The following is a 21,987-nucleotide window of genomic DNA, read 5'->3' as shown; positions in this document are numbered from 1 at the left end:
GCTGCCCTGGCTCTGTCCTGTGCCAACTTCTTGTGCCCCTCCAGCTTTCTCGCTGGCTGGGCTTGAGAAGCTGAAAAATCCTTGACTTTAGCCTAAACACTACTGAGCAACAACTGAAACCGTCAGTGTTATCAACATTCTTCGCATACTGAACTCAAAACACAGCACTGTACCAGCTACTAGGAAGACAGTTAACTCTATCCCAGCTGAAACCAGGACAGGGTACATGATAACAGCAACTTAGATGCAACTTGACTCAACTGAGTCAAGTTCACTCAGACCCAGCAACTATTCAGTCAGACACAACTTTGTGCGAACATTGATTCCAGACAATGTAAGAAATGAAATGCAGCTGATAAACTGACCTGAATGTGAGCTGGTCTGTGCAAAGCAAGTTTAAATATCCATTCACTTGTGGCACAGTTTACCAACAAACTAAATAATCTATCCCAAGGTAATGGAAAGGTCACTGTAGTTTCATTCCCTTAGTTTTAGTCATCCATCAGTAAATATTGCAGTTGCACATTCACTGGGAACTGGAGTAAAAGTACTAAATTCAGTATACACAAACTACAGCTCTCAGAGCTACAGAGCTCTCAGTTTTTGTAGGTCAGGATGAACTAGCGGTGTAGAATGGCATGTTGGAATCAGCATTGCTTTAGTAAATGTTCATTCTTTTTTTATGCATGCTTTCTTTTTTTGTCTTAGAAATGAGATGGAAAGATCACAAGAAATGACCTTTGTCATGTTTTATGTAACTTGGTATTTCAAATGAAAGGTAAAGATTTCCAGGAGTTAATTGAGATAATTGATCCAGAACAGACTGGATACCTTGACTACCATGAATTTTTAGACTTGTCTGAAGAAAAACAATCAGTAGTAAGTGTTTACTTTTAATTCTCTAATTATAACTTCTTTTATAATGGCTGTGGCAAAATGCTGGATTGTGTGTGTGGATGTGGTAAAATGTTGTGCTCCACATACAGTTTTTGTCTAAGTTAGTATGTTCACATTCATTCCAGCAATGGAATAATAATAATCAGCACTTCTAGACTCTTTTTCTGAAGCACCAATTGGAAAGCAATCTCATGGTTACTGCAGGTTTTTGAAAACTCCAGCAGAATCACTAGCTCACACATGTGTGTACAGCAGAGGAGGAACAGTAGCGGTACTTCTTAGCTTTCAGTTGTCAGATCTGTTTTGCTGATATTTCGCTGTTTCTTGTTTTATCTGTTATTCTTTATAATACACATTGGTTCAAACTATAGGCTATATACTATACAGATGTTGCATATTTTCCTGTGTACAGCTTTGACATCTTCTGAATTTGCAGTCATCTCACAAAGTTTTCCTTTAGAACCATTCACCGAAGGTTGAGAGGTTATGTGCTGAAATCCACAGTCAACACTTCCATGCCATATGTCTGTTTCCTTTGACAGAAATAAGTCAATACTTTTTTGCTTACTGAAGTATTCTAAGAAATAACCTAAGCTGCATTTGCAAATCTACTTCCTAATACTAAGAATCTGTTCATAATTTTCAGTATCAACTCTCTTTTAGGTTTGCATTAGTATGTCAACTGACTAGCTCCATATTTAGCAATTTTGTAGGTAGTCTGGCTAGAGTTTTTGAGACAAATCAAAGGAGTGCAGTAGTGTCAAGAGAGATACTAGATGCACAAAAAGAAGGTCCCATTGAGCAGCCCTCAATGGTGTGCATTGCTTTGAAATGCTTGATGTTAGGGGCTGGAACAGGCTGCTTTCCACTCTGATGGCTCCAACAATAGCAACATTTGATGCAGCAGCTCAAGTGTCTTCCAGGTGGTTTTGAGTAGAATAATGGTCTGGCTGAAATTCTGGGGCAAACTTTAGTAGCTGTAAAATTAGCATGCTGGGGAAAATGCATATGCCGATGGTGCCTACATGCACAACTGGCGTGCACACTAAGTGGGATTTACAAATAAAGCTAGTTAGACTCAAATTAGAGATGCACACAGATAACTAGCCATTTTTGTCATTTAAAATAAGCATCCCATATGAAGTGAATGCTAGCATGAGGGAAGGCAGGTAAAGGAAATGTTAAGCATCACAGATCATTGTCACCTTGGGATGAAATACCACCAGGGATGACAGTGGCCACACATGACCCTGGTGGCTGTGGTTTCACACTTCGAGAGTGATTCTGCCCTGAGGAGTAGGTCTGTTCTGGACTCTGTGGCTGGGTTTGTACCCACAACTTGATGAAAAGCAGCTGCAAGGAAGCCTGAGTGTCTGGAAATCCTTTTGTTTTGTGTCCTGAGTGGTGATGCCACGTCCATCAGTGTGGCTCATCCTGTAGAAAAGACAGATTACAGGTTGTAAAAATGAAAGAGGACAACTTTTTCAAGAAGTCTCTTCATTTTTATCATTTCTCAGAAAGGGTTTGGTCAGAGGAATCGTAAAAGCAGCAATGGGCAGAATCAGGACCTGGAACCAATCTAGGACCCCAGCCAGCTAAGATAACCCAAGGGGCATCTCCACCTCCTTTCTTTTTACCTGAAATTTTGCATAGTACAGTGCTTGCTCAGATCTGCAATTATGCTGAGATTTTCTGTCAAAATGTGATCCTGTGTTTGTTTCTTCTCAGAACCTTCTGGTTATAATGTACTCAATTTACAAGTGAAAAACACTTTAACTGCCAGTGCTACAGGCAGATCCTAAAGCAGGTTCAGGAAGCCAGATTTTGTCATTATTTTCCCCTGTGCAAGCCCATTGTCTTCAAATTATGCCCTGAGTAAGCTGAGTGCCACTTGCAATTCATTCAGTCCTAGTGGATTTTGTTTTACAGGACTGAGGGGAGAAACAACAGTAAAAGCTGTGCGTTGTTATCCGTCAGTAGACATGCCTCTTCAGTCACCTAAAGGAGATCTGTGAAGTGAGGTATACGCTTTCTTGCAGTCACTTTTTAGTCAGTTTTCACAACAAGCATTTTCAAGGGTAAATTTTGGGCATGATGTTGCATCATGCTTTGAAATTAGTACACTAATATTGTTTTAGCTGAACAGAACTTTGTTTTAAATTAGATGGTTCATGAATAGCTTAGTGGAAGAAACAAAATAAAGAAGCCTGCTCTTGTTCTAGCTTGTAATACCGTAAGTGATAACACAGTTCATTTTGAGTTAAGTGTTGGTCTTCCAACATTAGATTTTTCATTTTAGTACATTTTTTTCATGTCGTAATGCTATCATAGCTTAACCTCAGGGACGTTTTTTTTTCTTTCCTGCATTATTAATTCATTTGATTGTTAGGTGGAGGAGATCCATTCAGGTAAAATCACAGAAAATTGGAAAGATTTTTGTAAGGCTTTGCAGTCCTATCATCCTAAGTGTACTGGCATTATTAACAGAAGTCATCTAAGAAAGTCCTACAGCTGTGTTGTCCCTCTTTGTCAGATCAACAATTTATGAAGTAAGTTGAAGATGTGTAACAGATTTAATGTAATTTCTTTTCTTACCATATATTTCTCCCTGTTTTTTAATATGACACCTATAGCTGGAGGCATTAAGTATTTTGGTTTGCCTTAAGCATATAGAAGAGAAAAGGTTGGTGGAAGAGATGCCCCATTCCTCATGTGATCAGCTTGTAAATCCCTCATTTATTTTCATAACAATTCCATGTTGGAAACTCTCAGGAGTTTGACATTATTTCAGCATTTCAAAGATGACACAAGCCTTTTCTACAAAGGAACAACTGATGTGCTGGAGATCCAAGATGTTATCAAACATTATTTAGTATTTTCAAATACAATGTAATACAAAATTAATTAAATTAATGTTATGTCTTTCCTCAGTAGACTATTGTTGTAAAGAACAAGGAACTGAAATTTAATATTGTCAGCAAGAAATCCCATTTTCAATGTGAGCAGGCTCCCCAAAGCAAGGAGTCAAAAGAGCTAGAAGCATGGGGAGCATGGAGTCAAAATATCTATGTCCAAAGAAGAGGGAATTGTATTAGGCATTTTACTGCAATAACATTTCAGTCAGGTTATAATTGGGTCTAATCTACTCTCTCAGGAACTCTAGTTTTCTCTGCTTACAGCTAGTGACTTTCACAAAGGTGTGGAATTCTTTCCTACCTTTGAAAACATAATAGGAAAATCAAAGAAATCAGTTCCAGTATGACCCTTACAACCCAGTGTCCGGCTGATCATTGTGTGTTAGGAGCAAACACAACAGCATCAATAGGAAATGGCTTTTGGAAAATAATCTTTGATCTTGAAATATGAATGAGCATGAGCATGATCAGTAAAACCAATTCTACTGTATGCATTTGCCTTTCTATAAATGTCTTGGAGAAAACTTCAGGTGCTGTGCGTTGGGTTCATAAAAGTCATGTTCCCAGCACTGTGTTATAACTACATGCTTTCATCATCTGTCACTTTTATAGCTCTGTGTTTTGTAGTATATAATCAGTGGTCATTGATCATGAACAAGTAATTATCTTTTGAATTACCTGGGACTCAGCAGTTATACAATTTTCTAAATAATGTTTCTACCATTATTTGTGTCAATGAGAGATCTGTACTATAAGAAAAGTCAGGAATTACAGCCACTTTGAATTGGAAAGTGGTCTTTACTTGAAATTCTAAACATTCCCTATAAGAAAATAATACAGAGTAAAGCAATGACAGGCAAATAGTTAAGGTTTAATTCATTCATTATTGTGGTCAATGGCTGTTTTGCTTTTGTTTTAAAAGGATGCAAGATAAGCCCTGTGAGATCAGTCTAGTGAAATGCTGAACAAGAAAGTTGTGCTCTAGCAAAGCACAGGAAGAAGTGGGTATGATACTTCTAGGATTTCTGTTAAGGTGAACATTGAGCACATTTGTGTATTTGCTTTATTGAGCTGTGGCACTGTTGAAACATGCTGATATCTGTGTTTAGCAAAGTGAGAGAGATGGGATGAGTGTGGAATCTTTTTCTAGAAATAGCATGATACATCTAAAAGATAAGGTTTGGATTCCATCATCAAAGACATTCAGGGACATATAGTCTCGCATTGGCCACGTCCACTCCATGAAAACAGGGTCTTAGTCACACCATATTATTAATTCTTCTGTAGTAAACATTTCTAAAGGTACTGTTCTTAGCAGTATCATTAATCAGGGTCATGTTCTAGGGAGCTGATGCCCACACTGGAGAAGAAATGTAATTCTCATAATAAGATGAAGAGAGAATTTATACTTAAGAATGCAATAGATGGCCTACTTGATTGGAGAAGTATTTGGGTTTATGATAAAGGAGTAATAATATAGCTGATTAAGTTAGAATGGCTCGTCCACAGGTGAGCAGATATTTGGAAAAATCTCCTTTGTTGTAATCTACTTTCAGAGTTGCCATTCTATGATTTAGCCTGACTCCCTAAAAATATGTTTTGACTCACATCTTTTTACCAATCTGTATTTCTTTGTTTCAAATGTGGCATAAATTTTTATGTTAAATCTTATTTAAGACAATCCTAGGAAAATGTGGATTATGCAGAGAAACAGTGGATGGCACTGTTCATTCGCTGCTCTAAAGTCATACTAAATGCTAGGTTTTAAAAGCTGTATTTTAAAATAATAAGCAAAAAAAAAAAAAAGTAATTGACTCCTCTAAATGCATACACACTGGGCTTAAGACTATCACATCTGTGCTGGGAATGTCATAACCAGATTGGGGATTTAGCACGGGTGCTTTAAGGGATGCAGGGTTTTTGAGTAAAAGGTGATGAAGTGACTGAATTACATTCTGAATTCCAGTGGTTCAGCTACATCAGTCTTATTTATTTGAAATGATACTTCTGCTTTGGGGGGCTTCTACTATAATTGGACTTTTGCATTGATGTGACTCATCCTGAGGCACTTGAGGACAATACTGCTATCGCTGCAGCAGAATAGCTGGCATGCTTGTCCCAGATGGCTTCCTGTGAGATGACATTCAGACTGGGGAAAAGAAGGAACAATTTTTAAGGGCATTTGGAAGCCTTTTATGGATTACGCTCACAAAGCAGATGTTGCTCTGTAGTGTTCACAGCCATTTTCTGTGTGAAGGCTACACTTGTTTTAGCTGAGCAGAGCTTCACAAATACTAGAAAATGGAGACTCTTTCTCCTCCCTCTCACCCCCCTGACACTTTCTACTCTGCAGTGTATATGGTGTGGATTGGATTTCTCAAAAGAATTGAAAGCTTTGATTTCTTTTACTTTCTTTCTTTCTTTCTTTCTTTTTTTTTTTTTTTTTTTTTTCCTCAGAAGGAAGGCATTGAAGCACTTGATAAGTTACAAGTGTTTTTTGCCACAGGTATTTTTTTAGTGTCATTCTAAATAGAATGGTTACTTGGGATAAGTGGAGTGCAGAGAATGCCATGCATCCCCAGCACAAGGACAGGAGCCTTCTGCTTTCACCCAGGAATGCCCCAAAGCTTTATGAACATGAATGAAGTCCTGGAAGGCTGAGCAGCTCAGTGAAGCAGCCACACAGTGATGACAAGGGCTCTGATTCATGACCTCTGCTAATTTATACGGCAGTGATTTAAGAGGGTAATTTAACAGGCCCAGGGAACTACCAGCTTGACCTCTTTGCTGGAAGTTACCCTCAGAATAACAGAAGGGGCTGAACAAACAGTGTGTCTGCTCCTGGGCTGCTAAGGTTCACATCCAGGAGTATTAACTTAGGCTGCTAGTGATTTCATGTTATATTCATATGCCAGGCAGCAAGTTAAGGTAAACAAGGGCTTTCATTCATGATTTCTGACAGATTTAGTTGTGCCGTGGCTGCGATCTTAGCTCTCTCTTCCACTAAAGCAGCTGAATTTGACAGGTCAGTGTTGAGTGGGCCAAGTTGCTTCCACGTGTCCACCATATAATTCAAGCACTAATTACACAAGGTATTCATACAGGGTGACTGTAGGTAGGGGAGGCTTGTGTCCTTAGGCTCCTCTAGAGTCAATGGAGCTCTTCCAGGTAACGATACAGTGTTTAAGTTAGGTTCCTGCTTTCTCTGTAGGCTACAGAAGGAGCCTGAGAAGGCTAGTTTCCAGTGCCTAAGGATAGCCTTCTGAATAATGCCCTTAGCTGTATATGGAAAGGAAATGTGTCACTTTGATCATCTTTGCCTTAAGACGTTTGTATTGTGCATTGTTCTCAACCTCCCAAATTATTTTAAGATCTTATTTTATCCAGGTTATGCTATAAATACAAGGATAACTCTTCTGATGGAATCTTTTACAAGATGCTTTTGGATAACTTAAAAGTTGCTGTTCTTTCTGGTGACTTAAATGGCATCAGCTCACATATATCAAAGGAAAAAACAACAAAGAGAAGAAAAAAGGCAGACGGGGATTTCAAAAAGGTACTGTTATTACAGACAATTTTCTATTTAATGTAAAGAAAATATATGTCTAGAAAGGAGACTTTCAGATAAACTGAGGATATGTGCTGTTTTTCTAATGGTAAGTACTGTCCTGGGCTGATCTCTCTTTTTGCAGAGATATATTCAAAATTGTGCAACGCTCAAAGCATTGCATCAGGAGAGCAAACACACATGTATCATTCATTCAGGTAAAAATGGTTGACCTCACTTTACAGGGTCCACAAGGATTATAGCTCACTGCATCACTCAAAAATTGGGGGTTTGCCCTCTAGATAACGTCTGAAGACTAAGCCTATGATCCTCCGTAGAATCAGTGCAGCTCATTATTCAGGAACTGGATTTGAACATTCTCAGCAGATCAGGAACTCTGGCACATCTGATGGCTGTGACTACTGCAGGTCACAGCTACAGCCTCCGACTGCACCAGAATCATTGATATTGGCATCCAGGTTAGAAAGATATATGACCTACTGATTCCCCTCACTTTTTACTGCCAAATACATGTAAATACCTGTATAATCTGGGGTGGAAAAAACAAGCTTTCCCTTGTAATGGGATGAGCTCTCCTTAAAAGTATTTTTTTTTATTATATTTGCATTATAATCTACATGTATGGCCAGACTCGGGACACATGTACTTCATTTCACTTGAATCCAGATAATGTTTTACTCTAATATGTCCATGGAGGCGTGCTCACTGCCTATCTTCCGTCATTTTTAGGCTGGTATTCCATAAAATGGAATGCCCTATGCAAAGTTCACGTTTCTGTCAACAGCTTTCAATACAGGAGTATGCCCTGTCTTGTGCCAGATTCTCCTCAGACTTCTTTGTTTCCTCTTCAACGGTCTGACTTTTTTGTGTTTCTGAAATTTGAATCCCCATTTGAATCCCCTTCAGAGCAGCTCTAGGGATTGCCTTGTCTGTGTATTCACACATTGGAACTGGCGGCTTATTCCTATGGCTCAAAAAGCCCATTTCTGTTGTCTCTGTTCTGTTGTCTCAGAGCCTTGCCTCAGGATCTCCACACACTTTTCAAAGGAGGCCAAATGTTGCAGGGACACCAAACACAGTTATAAACGCTGGACGCTCAGCTCTGACCCTGAATACCAATTCCAGTGCCGCTCTTAATGCAGGCTTCAGCAGTGCTCTCACAAAATGGTTTGTAGGCCCACCCAGACCTTCATGTTTCTGTCACGAACACAGAAATCAGCAGTGGATATTTGGCATTTGAATTGGCAATACGAGGACAGCTTGCGCTCACCGGAATTCACTATCGCTCCTTGCCAAGCTCTGCTGTAGGAAGACAAAGCAGAGGAGGAGCATGCTATCCATCTTCCGAAGGCCTCTCAGGCACCGGGACATCCTTCTGTCTCTTCTAGTGAGATCTTGGGAAGATACAAGCCTTCTGGATATTTTTTAAAAGACCACAATCTCCTTTACCTTCTTGCCAAGGTGACTGTTGGGTATGAGGCCTTTCAACTCCTTCATAGTGTGCTCAGCCACTAGCCGTTGGGCAGATGTCAACTGTTTGGAAGTGTTAACCTGACTACCTGCCAGCCGTTCGTGTGAGACAAGGTCTCAGGCACATGGCTTGAGTCATTTTACTGTCAGGCCAGCGCAGAAGTGAGTCAATCCCTTGTGCAGAAAGCTCGGACCGTGCTGCGAACGTACCAAGTCTGACCTTTTATTTATGCCGTTGACCAGAACTGTTGGTTTACACATACTGACAAGTTTAAAACAGAACATTTGGATGTTCAGTACCTGAATTGGTCAGTGTCTTGAAGCTATGTCAGATGAGTTGCTCCTTCTCTAAGTATAAGCAGTGGTTTACATCTTCCCTTCAGTTCCTCTTGCCCCAGTGATGTTCTGTGGTGGCCAAGTCAATTCTGGTACCAGCACCTTTAAGCCTCCTAGCCTGGAGTTGAAGGCTTCTGTCCCTCCTGAAATTGCTAAAATGAAACTTCAGTATTCTTATGAATCTTAACGTTACCTCTTTCCTTGTTATATAAGGGGTGCTGTGTGCCTCTCATTTGCAAATTAAGTCTGCTCCTCTCTTTAGGGAGAATTTGTGAAAAGTAATGGAAAAGAAATATTACCCGAAGTCTCTAGGAAAGCAAGTCTGGCCTCTTTCTTACCGAAGTGGTGATTTTGGACCAATGGTCTGCAACAGGTGGGATCTTGATATTTCCACATGTTTCCACCTGCAAGGTCTTTAACAGGTTAGGGTGGTTAAGGTGTCCCTACCTGTGAAAGATCCTGTTCCACAATGGCCTTCATCTTAATCCTCAGGACTTTTAGCGGACTGCCTCTCTCTCTCTGAATTTTTCCTAATTTGCTTTTGTGAGACACTAGGAAATATCTAAGATCTTATGGTTGGCTCCTTCTATGTAAAGGTTTATGGGAACAGAGTGTTCCTACAGATGCATTCCAAGATTGTCCCCAAAGCAGAATATGACCTGTACTTCAATCGAGAAATCAACCTGTTTGTCTTCTGCAAGCTGAGTTTGTCCCTCCTGTTCTTGAGGTCAAAAGAGCTTTCTTTTTGTATTGGTAAGAACAGATCTTTCAGAGATTCCCCAAGGTTATTTTTACTGAGCTCCAATGCCATTGCCACTGATGGACTGTCAAAGCAGAGAGCTGGCAAGATAAAAAAAATGCAGATGACTCACCAACATGGAATACAGCTCTGTCAATAGGACACAGTATGCTAAACTCAAGATAAATCAGTGGCCTCACTAATAAATATCTCTGTCCTTAACTTCTGCTGAGCCACCATCTGGAGCTTTACCCATACCTTCAGCAAGCGTTCTGGCACCCAGAACTGATGTGTTAGAGTAGACGGTTAGGTCAGGTTTGTCAGGCCTGAATGAAGAACTTTGAGACCCAGCCCCGGTGAGATGGGAACGTGCAGGGAGTAGGGTTTGGTGTCTCACACAGTTGGTAAATGTACTTGTGGCTTATTACTTGAAGGTGGAAAAAGAACATACTTCTCACTAAGTACTTCAAGCTGGCAGCTGGGCAAAAGAGAGTGCGTGGCTAGCCCAGAGAGGCACATATGCTGATTGCTTGGCTAGCTGCTAACAAATGGAAAAGATAATGTCCCTGCCTTCCCAACTAGGAGAATGGAGAGTCTCTCTCCTTTTCATGACTGTCAATTTCACAAAACTTGTAACCGCTGCATCTGAAGACTCCCACCCCTCTCAAGTTTGACTGAAATTGGTAGATGGACTCCAAATTTAGGGGAAGGGCTGACAGATGTGGATGAAAAGGCTGATTGCATTATTCTTATTTCCCTAGGAAACCAAGGTGAAAGTGGTGCTGGTTAGAGGGGAGTATAATTTAAAATATAAGCTTGCCTGAAATCAGGGTAGATCTCAAGGATCCCTAGTGGCTCTTGTGTCTCTTAACAGGCTTTGAACTCTTTGTGACTCTGTAATTACTGCCTGAAAGCAGGAATAGATTTCTTAGAAATATGTCAGTAACTCTTCAGTTCTTCTCCTTCCCTCTTTTTAAAGCTAGGTAGTGTGTTTGCTTTTCTGCATAAATTTGGGAGACAATTTTAGCCAGTTCTTTAAGAACCTATATGAACACCTAGCAATATTCTGTAATTTGTTCTTTCCTTATTTGTTGTTAGTATTCACTGTTCAAGCAGTCTGCTTATATTTGACTCTTTATTGAAGACCGATACAAAAAGAGGCTTTAAGTGCTTCATCCCCTTAATGCAATCTGCTGGTAGTTTACTTTCTCTGTTGAACAGAAAGCCAAATATTTTCTTGATCCCTCTTACATTACTGAAGCATTTATAGAGTGAGTTCTCATTACTCTTGATATTTTTTATATTGAATCTCACATTGTGTTGTGGCCTTTCAGATTTTGGTTGTATGTACTCATATTTCTCTCTTATACTTTGATGGCATGTTTCACTGATGCACTGTCAGCTCTCCTTAAATTATTTTCCCTTTAGACCCATTTCTCTTGAGACTTTCGTTCCTTGAGAAGGTAGAAATCTACTTTTTTTCATTATTCTCCCACCTTCCTTTTACAAGTGTCATAAACTCTGTCATTCCATCATCATTCCTGCCTAGGCTGTATTTCACCTTTTCAAGCAGTTTCTGTGTTAATTAGGATGAAATTCAGAAAGACTTTACCTTCACTAGATTTTGCAGCATCGACAGGATGTCACTGACACATTCTGATAATCTGCTGGACAACCTGTGTTCTGCTGTAATCATTTCCCAAGCAATTACAGCCAGCTCTTTTGCCCCAGCTGATTCTGCCTCTTTTTTTCTTTGTCTCAGAAAAAAAATCTCCAAATCTCCAAGAGCTTCAAATCAAGTCCTATTTTCCCTGTTTTCCCTGTTGGTGATGTATTGAAGGCATCCTACCATTGTAGCACTCATAATATTAGGTTTTTATCATTAGAACTCTAAATAAGGTTTAATTTACTGAACTGTGAGATTGCAGGATCTTCCAAGAACCATAAGGACTTCTAGGTCCCCTTCTTCATACCACGTTTCTTATATTCATGTACTGACAACCAGCATGCTTGATCCATTCTGTCTGGTTTTGCCTCTTCTATGACCCTGTGATGCATAACCCTAATCCAAGTAGTTTTAGGTCGTCAGCTAAGTGGCTGTGGTTAATACTGTCCTGTGAGGTTTTATGCCAACTCCTTTCTTCAATCTAGTCTAAGGCTTCCCTACTAGGTTATAAAGGTAGTAGATAAAGAGACCTTTTTGTGAACAAGCCCCTGACAGGGAAGGTGGTCTTTTAGATGACATCCTGCGAGTAATCATGCATTTATTTCCAGGACACATCCAGCCTTTGCCCCAGTCTTGAACTTAAGGAGGAAGGGCATAAAAAACATTTGAATTTACCTTCATCACCTGCCCTGTAATTACTTTTTCATTTTCTCAGGGTCATTCATGGCAAGGCCTATGTTGATAGGCAGGAGAATATAATAATCAGTGGGATGTGGCAGGTAAAGTTGGTAAAGTTTTGGCAACCTCTTGCATTCAGGCAAGGTAACAAATATCTCAGAAGACCGGGTGCCTTCAGCAAATGAGTCCATCTGAGATCCTGAGGAGGGAGTCAGCAGTCACTGTCATCTTTTGATCCCTTTTGGGAGGCTTAGACTTAATCTTCTGCGTGCTGCTCAGATCAAAGTAAAACTCTTTTCATTAGCATATTTTTAGAATAAGAGTTAAAATGTTAAGATTATCTTCAAGTTTAGGGAATACTATAAAACACACTTAATAAATCTATAAAATAAGACCAGTGAATATTTCTGCATTTTGCTTATATGGAAATACATGCTCTAAAATTTAGCAAAAATAATTGTTACACCTTTCCTTTTCATGGGTTACAGTAAATCCATAACAGATGTAAAATAAGTACAAGTGGGACACATTACATACCCTTTAATTTAATTTCTTTTCTGTCTTTAAAAGTTATTAAATATTTAACTGTTATTTATTTTAATGGTTTAATGATGAAGGTTGTGGTATTTCAGGAAGAAGAGTATATAGTCCATATCTATGGATATTCTTATCAGGCCTGAGAAAGAAAGGTATCCTGGCCATCCCTCCAAAGGGAAAAAGCATGAATGTGATTTATTTGGTATCCTGGAAGAGAGAAAAAATCATAAGAGATATTTTTTCCTTTTAAAATCAATGGAAAGACTTTCATTAACTTATTTCATGTTAGCTTAGCCATCTCATGTTAACTGAGGAGGTATTAAAGGGTAAAGGTGGCTCTGTAGCTGATGTAGAAACTTGGGCTGATTAGAAACTAAGCCTGTGATTTGGAGGTTTAGGATCTCCATTTGCAAAAGAAATACTTCAGAGCAGTATCAGTCAATTTTTGGTTTGGTTTTTTTGTGTGTTGGTTTTGGGTTTTTGTTTGGGTTTTTTTTCTGTAAAGCAAGCTATACATAAGGAATATTTGCACAATACAGGCCTTGGAATCAATGTGTGCTCTAACTTGATCAACCTATCATTTTGGTTTGCATCAAAGAAGCTTCTTCCGTATCTATGTCTTGTTGTCATTAAAGAAGTCTTTTTCATTATTGCTGAATCAAATGTTTGAAACTACAAAAAATAAGTGACTTGCCTTCATGCACAATCTTTCAATTTTAGAATCAAGCAGATTGAAGATCAAGCTAACAAATATGCCCAGAATAGAACTGTTGATGAGGTAATTAAAAGGCTGAAGGACAGAGTGATACAACAGGCAGCAGCTATCAAAGACAGGTTTTTTTTGCCTACAACAAATAATCACATGGGAAAATTAATAAAGCTCACTTGTGGCAGGTAGGAAATATATTAGCTATTTTTCTCTATCCTGTACTTTTCCCAGAAAGATACTTATTGTCTTAGCAATGTGCCTGCTCACACAGCTAGAGTTAAATCCTCCAGGACTGTTTCAGTTACTGATGAGCTAAACAGGTCTCATGCAGGTTATTGTATGAGAAATAATCTCAACTTGTCTTTAAAGACATAAAATTGTTATCCTGTGGCAGTATTACACCTTGAAATCTTCAACTACTCCCAGTTGTCAAAAAAAACGTATATGAATTGGGACTGGCAAGACACATTTGGGACTTGGAGGTCAAATGTCAACCAACAACACACCTCTTATGAGAAGTGAGTGGGCATACCTTAAAGAATCACCTAAGCCTTAATTCCAGGTCCTTAAGCCCTCTTTGCAACTTCACAGTGGTAGCTGGTAGGAACTGGATATAGGTAGGTGAAGAACAAGATTCTTAACAGATACAGCATGACGCTACAGGGACAATGACCTAAGCTAATTTTATACCATCTTTCAGATTTCTGAGCCTCAGCTTCCTCTGAACCACTCATGGACTGCAGTGTGGCTTGTAATCACAGTGGGACCGGGGGGGCACCCCTGGGGTCTCTGGCTCTCTTCCTTGCTCACTCTTGCTCCGCTTTCAAAGGAGCCTACAGTGACTGTGTCAGGGAAATCTCCTCTGGATGTCTAGTAGTATTTCAGGGCAGAGACTGGTCCCCAACAGGAGAGAAGAACCTTTCCATAGTTCTCCTTCGAATTCAGTGATCATGTTGTAAATTTCCAATGTAGTTATTTGATATTGAGTGGCTTTTGATACTGGGTTAGGTGATTTGGGTACAGCATCTCTGCGCTGAGAGGATCTACAATAATACGAATGTATTGAAATCGTATAGTTTTTACTTGCCATGACTTCCAATTGAATTTTGTAGGTGTCTTTTTTGAGGTAGGATTTTCTGTGGTGTTCCCAGGCCCCATCGCAGCCTTCATGGCTTATCTGACTGCATGTTGTGCTTTGGACAGACTTATGAGGTCATGGATTTGGGATTGTAGCTGCGATGCTAATGGCACCCACCCGTACATTTCTTTTGTTTCCTATTTCAAAGCAAAATGCTTTGCTGAAAGTTGAGACTGGGCAGGAAAAGAGACATGGTGGCAGTAATATTTCCATAGCCTACCTAGGTTTAATCAGGAGCTGCTGCTGAATAGTGTTATGACAGTAACGCGTGCTCTGCCCTTTGCCTGGGCTCTGAGGTAAGGTGAGAGTCAGGAAGGGTCAAGTCAGAACTGTACCTTTGAAAATGGCCTGCATAGCCCCTTGAGAAAGGTTGTCCCAATCTGGTTTTGCTCTGGTTCAGTAATAAACATCATCTTCCCATCCGTATACCATGGACTGTACCTGTTTTCGCCAGCTACTCTTGCAGGGCCAAATGTACTGACTCTGAGGGGGTGACAAGCTGTTGCCTTCCTTTCTCCTCTTCTCAGCACAGACTCACAAGGTACGTGCTCCACGGCATATGACGGGACGAAGGCTGTTACTATAGAGCCTTCCCCTGCAAACACTGTAGCTGCATTCAGCCGCACATCTTCTTACCCTCAGGTGGATATCTTGCTGCAATTGCGTGCAGGCAGTGAAATTGCTTTGAAATGAAGGGGTGGGAAAGAGGGAGGACAAAACACATAAAACATTTTCCATTTTTCTTAATGTTTTCTTGTTAGTAATACACTTATTAAGAATGTGTTAAGCTGCAACCCTTCCTCCTATGCAGATCCGACATCTGTGGCACATACCCTTGGGACATTGGCTTTGGTTGCTGTGATTTGCACTACAACGTGATACCTAAGAGGCTTATATGTTGCCTGCAGCTAATGCAGTCGCGTGCGTTTTGTCACTGTAGGCAGAACAAACTCATTCTACCTGCTGCTTTTTCTTCTGTGTTGGCTGGCTGTGTACAACTCACATTTAAGATATTTGTATAGCACCAGAAGCTACTGAACAGTTAGTCTTTGTGATTTCAGTGTTCTTTTATTACACTATGGATGATGCATTTCTCAAGTTTTGGCAATGCACAAAGGATAAAAGATCATCGTGTACCTGCAGCCAGGTATATGCATCACTGCACTGTGATGTTCTTGGACCCTGCAAGCTCAGCAGAGCCCAGCTGGGTGGAATACTGCCCGGGAACTCTGCCCTGCTGCTGCTGCTGCTGCTGCTGATCATTCAAAAGGGGCATGCTTCCCTGCAATAGTCCTGTTCTGCTTTGCCTTGTGCTGAGTGAAATAAGCCTACTCTGGAATGAACGAGGATGAGGTCTCTGTGCGAATAAGGGTGATTAAAAGGGATTCCTCATCAGAACTGGAGTGACAGACTACCTTATGTCTCTGGGAACAGCCTGGGCATGTGTGTTTTCAGGTGAAACGCAGACTGAAACTGATTCTCCATCACTTGTGGTCTTCAAAGGTCTCTACACCTTTTGCAAAAGAAAGGGTTTTTCCACCTCATTGCCTAGGTAGAATTCCAACTGGGAGTTTTCACATTCTTCCTGCTTTAATTTCCCTGACAATTCTGTCAAGATGTTCATCAATCCCTGCCCTGGGAGCACAGCTGCTTCTCATCCCAGAGCTCATGGAGTTTCAGTGGTAGATAAAGAATATCTAGAAATGGTTGTCTAGCACCCTTGTAGGCATGACGGGGAACCTGCCCTGGCCTCCAGCAGCTGCTCCAGAAGGATGTAGGACTCTCTGTATCACATCTGCCAGCTGCATGTAGATGTTTTGGATACGTTAGGTTATCGCAAATGGTGTAGGCAATATGACATGTCACAGGCGCATTTAGGTGGGTAGGTTGTGAGGCATTTTGGGGTGCCACTGAAGTTAAAGTGATCTACAGTGGCATGCTATTCTTTGACTGGATCCTGACTCTGGAGCTTGGCAGGTGTGCCAACGCCATTGCCCACCTTATTGGTGCATTTGAAACGGCTACTCTGATCTACAGCTTCATTTAGAGCAGCCAGGCAGCTAGTGCCAGCGTTGCTTGTCCTCAGAGGTGGAATAGGTTACTCAAACAGTCATAGCATAGTGTGATACTGGTAAACATAAAGCATACTTGTTTTCTGATTTGTTATTCAAAGCCAAGCCATAGAAGTGGTGTTTTGGGTTAGTGTGGTGGGGTTTTGGTAGCAGGGCAGGGGCCGCAGGGCCAGCTCCTGGGAGAAGCTGCTGGAAGCTCCCCCGGCTCTGACCCGGCCCCGCCTCTGGCCCAGGCCGAGCCCCTCAGCGACGGCGGTAGCGCCTCTGGGAGAAGAGATTTCCGAAGGGGAACGCCCCGTGAGGGAGTCGGGGGAGTGGGACGTGAGAGGAACCCCTCTGCGGATCCCGAGGTCAGGGAAGGAGGAGGAGCGGGGGAGGAGGGGACGCCCCCGCAGCCCGCGGGGAGGCGGCAGGCTGTCCCCCCCAGCCCATGGAGGGGAGCGGGGGAGCAGATATCCACCTGCAGCCCATGGTGGACCCCACACCAGAGCAGGGGGATTCCCCCAAAATAGCCGTGACTCCATGGGAAAGCCCGCGCTGAAGCAGTCTGTGCCTGAAGGACTGCAGCCCATGGAAGGGACCCACGCTGGAGCAGTTTGTGAAGAACTGCAGCCCATGGGAAGGACCCATGTCAGAGAAGTTCGTGGAGAACTTCTTCCCACGCTGGAGCAGGGGAAGAGTGTGAGGAGTCCTCCCGCTGAGGAGGAAGGAGCGGCAGAGACAACGTGCGATGAACTGACCCCAACCCCCTTCCCTGGAGGTAGAGAAAATCGAAACTGAGAGTGGAGTTGATCCCAGGAAGGAGGGAGGGGTAAGGGAAGGTGTTTTAAGATTTGGGTTTACTTCCCATTATCCTGTTTGATTTGATTGGTAGTAAATGAAATTGATTTTGGTTTTTTTCCCCAAGTTGAGTCTGGTTTTTGCCTGTGACCATAATTAGTAAGTGATCCCTCCCTGTGCTTGTGTTGACCCGTGAGCTTTTCTTTAGATTTTCTCCTCCCCATCCCACCAGGATGGGAGAGGAGTGAGCGAGCGGCTTTGTGGTGCTTTGTTGCCAGCTGGGCTTAAACCACAACAAGTAGGCAAAAGCTGTCTGCCCAACTCAGAAATGGATAAGCTCTGTTTATTTGTATAACATTATGTTACAGCACTATTAAGGGAGTGGGCAGAATGCACCTTTATATTCCTCTGAAGGGTAATTGATCTTGGTATGCCCGAATAACCCAAAAACGCAGACATAGAATCACCAGTTAACCTTTTCAGGGTTATACCAACACTGTCGGTGCTCTGTGTTTTTCTTTCTAGCTTACAGCATAAGGACACCTTTTAGCTGCTTGCCTGTGGAGTACCAAAGGTGTGAGGAGGGTTAGTGAAGGGGTTGCCAAACTCCACCACCTTTGCCAAAGAGTACCATAGTACCTCTGTTTTCACTGGCCCGGATCTCCTAGGAACTGGACAAGTAGGCACAGATGCTGCCTTTGCACCTTTGGACTTGGCAAAATTTTAATATAGTTCAAAATCAGGAAGATGGTAACTGAAGCTCTGTCAGGGGTCCTGGGGTAACCTCCACAATTTACACATGTGCCTTCACTTTTCTGAAGGATTACAATATGTCCTCCCTGTAAGGGTGTCATCAACCCTCTTCCTTTAAATAAGACTTGGAGACTATGCCTTTTGTGAGCTATTCAGCACAGGCCAACGACCTAGTCGTACAATTTAATATGACTTAATCTTGCATGCAGTTTTAGTGGAGTTTTATCACTTTTTTTTCTCCAGATGAAAGTGCTAATAGTTGAGACTGTAGTCACCAACATTACTATTGTGACTGATTCTCTCCAGCTTTGATTGGATTTGTGTGGCCAGATTTCCTTATCGCTACTATTAAGCATTTGATCTGATGGTAAATACTTGTTCAACTGAACATAAAATATGCTTGCTTATCCAGAAGCTTTACATTCACAGAAAGGAATGATAATTTGCTAATTATTCTCACTTTTTTAACACTCCTTATGTTGTTAGCTATTTAATGATTTTTTTCTTTTAATCTGTACAATTAACTGAAATATAATGGCAAGAGTAATCGCTGTAGGAACACTTGGAAAAGTCAGGACAGAGCTGTGCAGGATGGTTATAAAGAAATACACCCAAATCAGGAGATACAAAGCAGCCAAGGAAATGGACGATTTTGGAGAAAGCCCTCAGCAGCAGCAGGGGCTGCAACTACAACTCTTCAGGGAAACAGGGGGTGGGAAAAGTAGAAGAAAACCAGGGACCTCTCCACAGTCGTCTGCAAGGTAACGTTAAGAGGGACACAATGGGAGACTGCTGCCACTCCGGATTGCTGCATCTCTTAGATGCAGAGAGGTAAAGGGTCTGCCAAAAAAAGGAGAAAGGGACATGGGAGGCATGTAGGAAGATCAGAAAGTTCCTTGCCAAAATAGATTGCCTAAAATGGATCCCCAAATATGCTTTGAAGAGCAGCAATGCAGAAGGAATGAATCATGCCTTCCACGTCGCTGCAGCTGTATGTGGTTCAGGGGCCTGAATCCATCCTGCAGCATTTCTTGTCCTGGAGGTAGTTGTCACAGGCTTGTGGAGAAAAGTTGTAGCAGGAAATTCTACAAATGACAGTTTTCCTCCAGTCTGCTAAATGAGCTAACATAATTTCTTCTGGCACTTTTTACTTTCCAGGTGAAGTTTAATCTTAGCCTGTCACTTGGTGCTTTTGCTTAAAATGCCAGTCAGAAAAATACAGTCAAATTTTGCTCTCTGTCTCTTTCTGTATAGAATTGAAGTTGTACAAAATAGACCTATATTTAAGTGGCTTACGGTAAATGTAAGGAAGAGAGATCAATTTTCAGAGTAATTTCAAATTGAGCCACAGGATAAAACACCCAGATATTTAGTATTCAAAATGGCATATTAAGCAAGAAAATAGGCCATTATATAACTTATTTTATTTCTCTTCTAACAGGTGTTGGAAGATCACGGCATGCCAAGGGATGACAGTCAATTTAATCTACTAACAGAAAAGTTAGGGTTACCAGATGGAGGGTTGAGTTATCTGGATTTTGTGGCAACACTGGCAGGTAAAGCAATTTTAACAGCAATAAAGCATGAAACAAACCTTTCCTGGAAAATCCAGAACTTTTCTCTTTCGAGAAAAGGCTATTGGTGAAATCAGGAAGATATCAGTGATACGATTTTTAGCACACGGATGACCTTCCTGTCTGTAGTTCTTTGACTCCTGATCCAGCTGAGCTGCTGAGTAGCTAATTCAGGACAAGAGGAAAACTGGAACATGTGGGCTGTGAACTAACTAAAGGTCCACAGAGAGGTGCCATGGAGTTGTCACTAACAGATTGCAAAAAAATAACTGACATCAGTGGCAGTATATACAACTGGAGCTCTGTGGTCTGATCTGGTTATTTATTGGTTTATGGTTTTAATTTAAAGTACTGCTTTTGAACGTTAAATCTCCTAAGGGACATTGCTACTAGAGAATGCTGAAATGTGGTTATCTATAAAGTAATTGATAGTTTTATTAGAGTATCAAGAATCCCAGTGAGAGAGCAAGGTTTACTGTTTGTGCAGATATAGATGTATTGTCCACCCATATAATGAGGATGTGGTCTTCATTGATTTACTGTTGCTGAGGAATGAATACCAGAGGAATATATCTGTAATTTGGGAGCACATTTTGTCATCTCAGCTACTTGCCATAACCCGTCAGTAATTTCACTGATTTCAAGATACTGTAAGTAAGGGGTTTGATATTCAGCTCTTAAAAATTCAACTGATGGAATCTGAACTCTTTTCTTAGGGTGGAACCCTGAGTGCAGACTAAAGCTGGTAAGTAATTATTCATTTCTCATTTCTTTTATATTTATGCTCTAAGTCTAGATTTTGTGGGTAAAATTCTGATACCACTGAAGTCAATGGCAGTTTTGCCCTTGGCTTCAAGGCCTGTTCTAACTTCTGTATTATGCCTCTGTTATTTTTCTCCGAGGTGAGCATTTACTTTTTTCACACTGTTACTATTCTTTTCCACTGTCATTATTTCTCTTTTAGAACTAAGACAAGAGGGAGAGCTTACTTATGGCTGGCTGACATAACATTCAGGTTTTTCTTCATTCAGGCCTAGAAGTTTAGAAGTTTGTGAATATAGCCAGCTAACCATCTGTCCACCAAAATATGTGCACCTTCATCCAGTAGCCTAGTAAAACATGTTTGAAACAGGTTAACCTCGGGGAAAATGAGTGTGCCAGCTCTTTGATTTAAATCAAGAATCAACAGTGTTTTGTCTGTATTTAAAGCTTTTGCTTTTGCCAATTATGAGAACCACAACTTTTCTTTCCATACGTTACTATATCTCATAGTTGGAAAAGGAAGAGTGACTCACATTTAACATAAAGTAAGTCTCAGAAACCAGAAGGCAAAGAAAAAACCCTCTTAACTTTTATTTTTCAATGATTTGTGATTCACTGGGGTGGACGGTGGTCTGTAGTTACAGAAAAAGAGACCTGATTTTCTTATAAGCTTTAGTGGGAAGACAACACAAATATAAATTTTCTTGGCTAGACTTCAGTAGAAACTGGAATTGAAAAAAAGGGAAGGATAGTGACTGTCTGTAGGGGGGAGTAGGATTTAAAGGGTAAAATCAGGAGAAGTTAAAATGATGCAGTGAATACTATTTAGTGATTCTTTGGAGCAGTTGCACAGGCTCTTATGTGTCGGTGTATGTAAATATTTTTAAAAGAAAAGATACATTCCTTTAGAACAGATCACTAAGCATTTTTCTTATCAATCAGGAGTAGGGTGTAGTGAAATGTCAGTGAGTACATTTTTCTTTGGAGGTTTTTCCCATTTTAAAATCTGACATGAATTACTTTACTCCTCTATATGGCTCATATGTTGCAGAAAATTTCTAAAATGTTCAAGAGGCTACAAAAGATGCTTGGTCTCTTTTTCCCCAGAAGCAAGGCAAAACAGGTTCCTAGAGTATCACTGCACAACGAGAAGAAGGAATCAGATCTGGAACAGTGACCAAAATAGCTTTTCTATGGCCTAAAAGTAGTTTAGCCCTTCAGGACTGGAAGTACACGGGTGTCCTGCTGGGAAGCTGGCTGTCACCCTTTCCTGGTCCTGCTGGGCTGTGGTATAATAAACTTCTGACAATATGAAGCTGCTGTTTGTGCAGGACTGAGTCTTGCCAGAACAGAACATTAGGCGAAATAGTTTCAGGGATGATGCTTTGTTAAG

General features: G+C 40.9%; 1 protein-coding gene across 1 annotated transcript in view; it reads left to right on the top strand.

The window, feature by feature from the left end:
- Positions 1–21,987, top strand: part of EFCAB6 (EF-hand calcium binding domain 6) — a 115,832-nt gene that overhangs the window by 48,513 nt on the left and 45,332 nt on the right. The window contains 7 exon segments of the mRNA XM_049822273.1: positions 779–879; positions 3,287–3,389; positions 3,392–3,446; positions 13,527–13,584; positions 18,984–19,019; positions 19,700–19,814; positions 20,549–20,577. Of these exon segments, the coding sequence (XP_049678230.1) occupies positions 779–879; positions 3,287–3,389; positions 3,392–3,446; positions 13,527–13,584; positions 18,984–19,019; positions 19,700–19,814; positions 20,549–20,577 (497 nt within the window).

This window comes from Accipiter gentilis, chromosome 18, assembly GCF_929443795.1.
Source record: "Accipiter gentilis chromosome 18, bAccGen1.1, whole genome shotgun sequence".
NCBI classification, from domain to species: domain Eukaryota; kingdom Metazoa; phylum Chordata; class Aves; order Accipitriformes; family Accipitridae; genus Astur; species Astur gentilis.
This window is presented reverse-complemented; position numbering and strand designations above follow the sequence as displayed.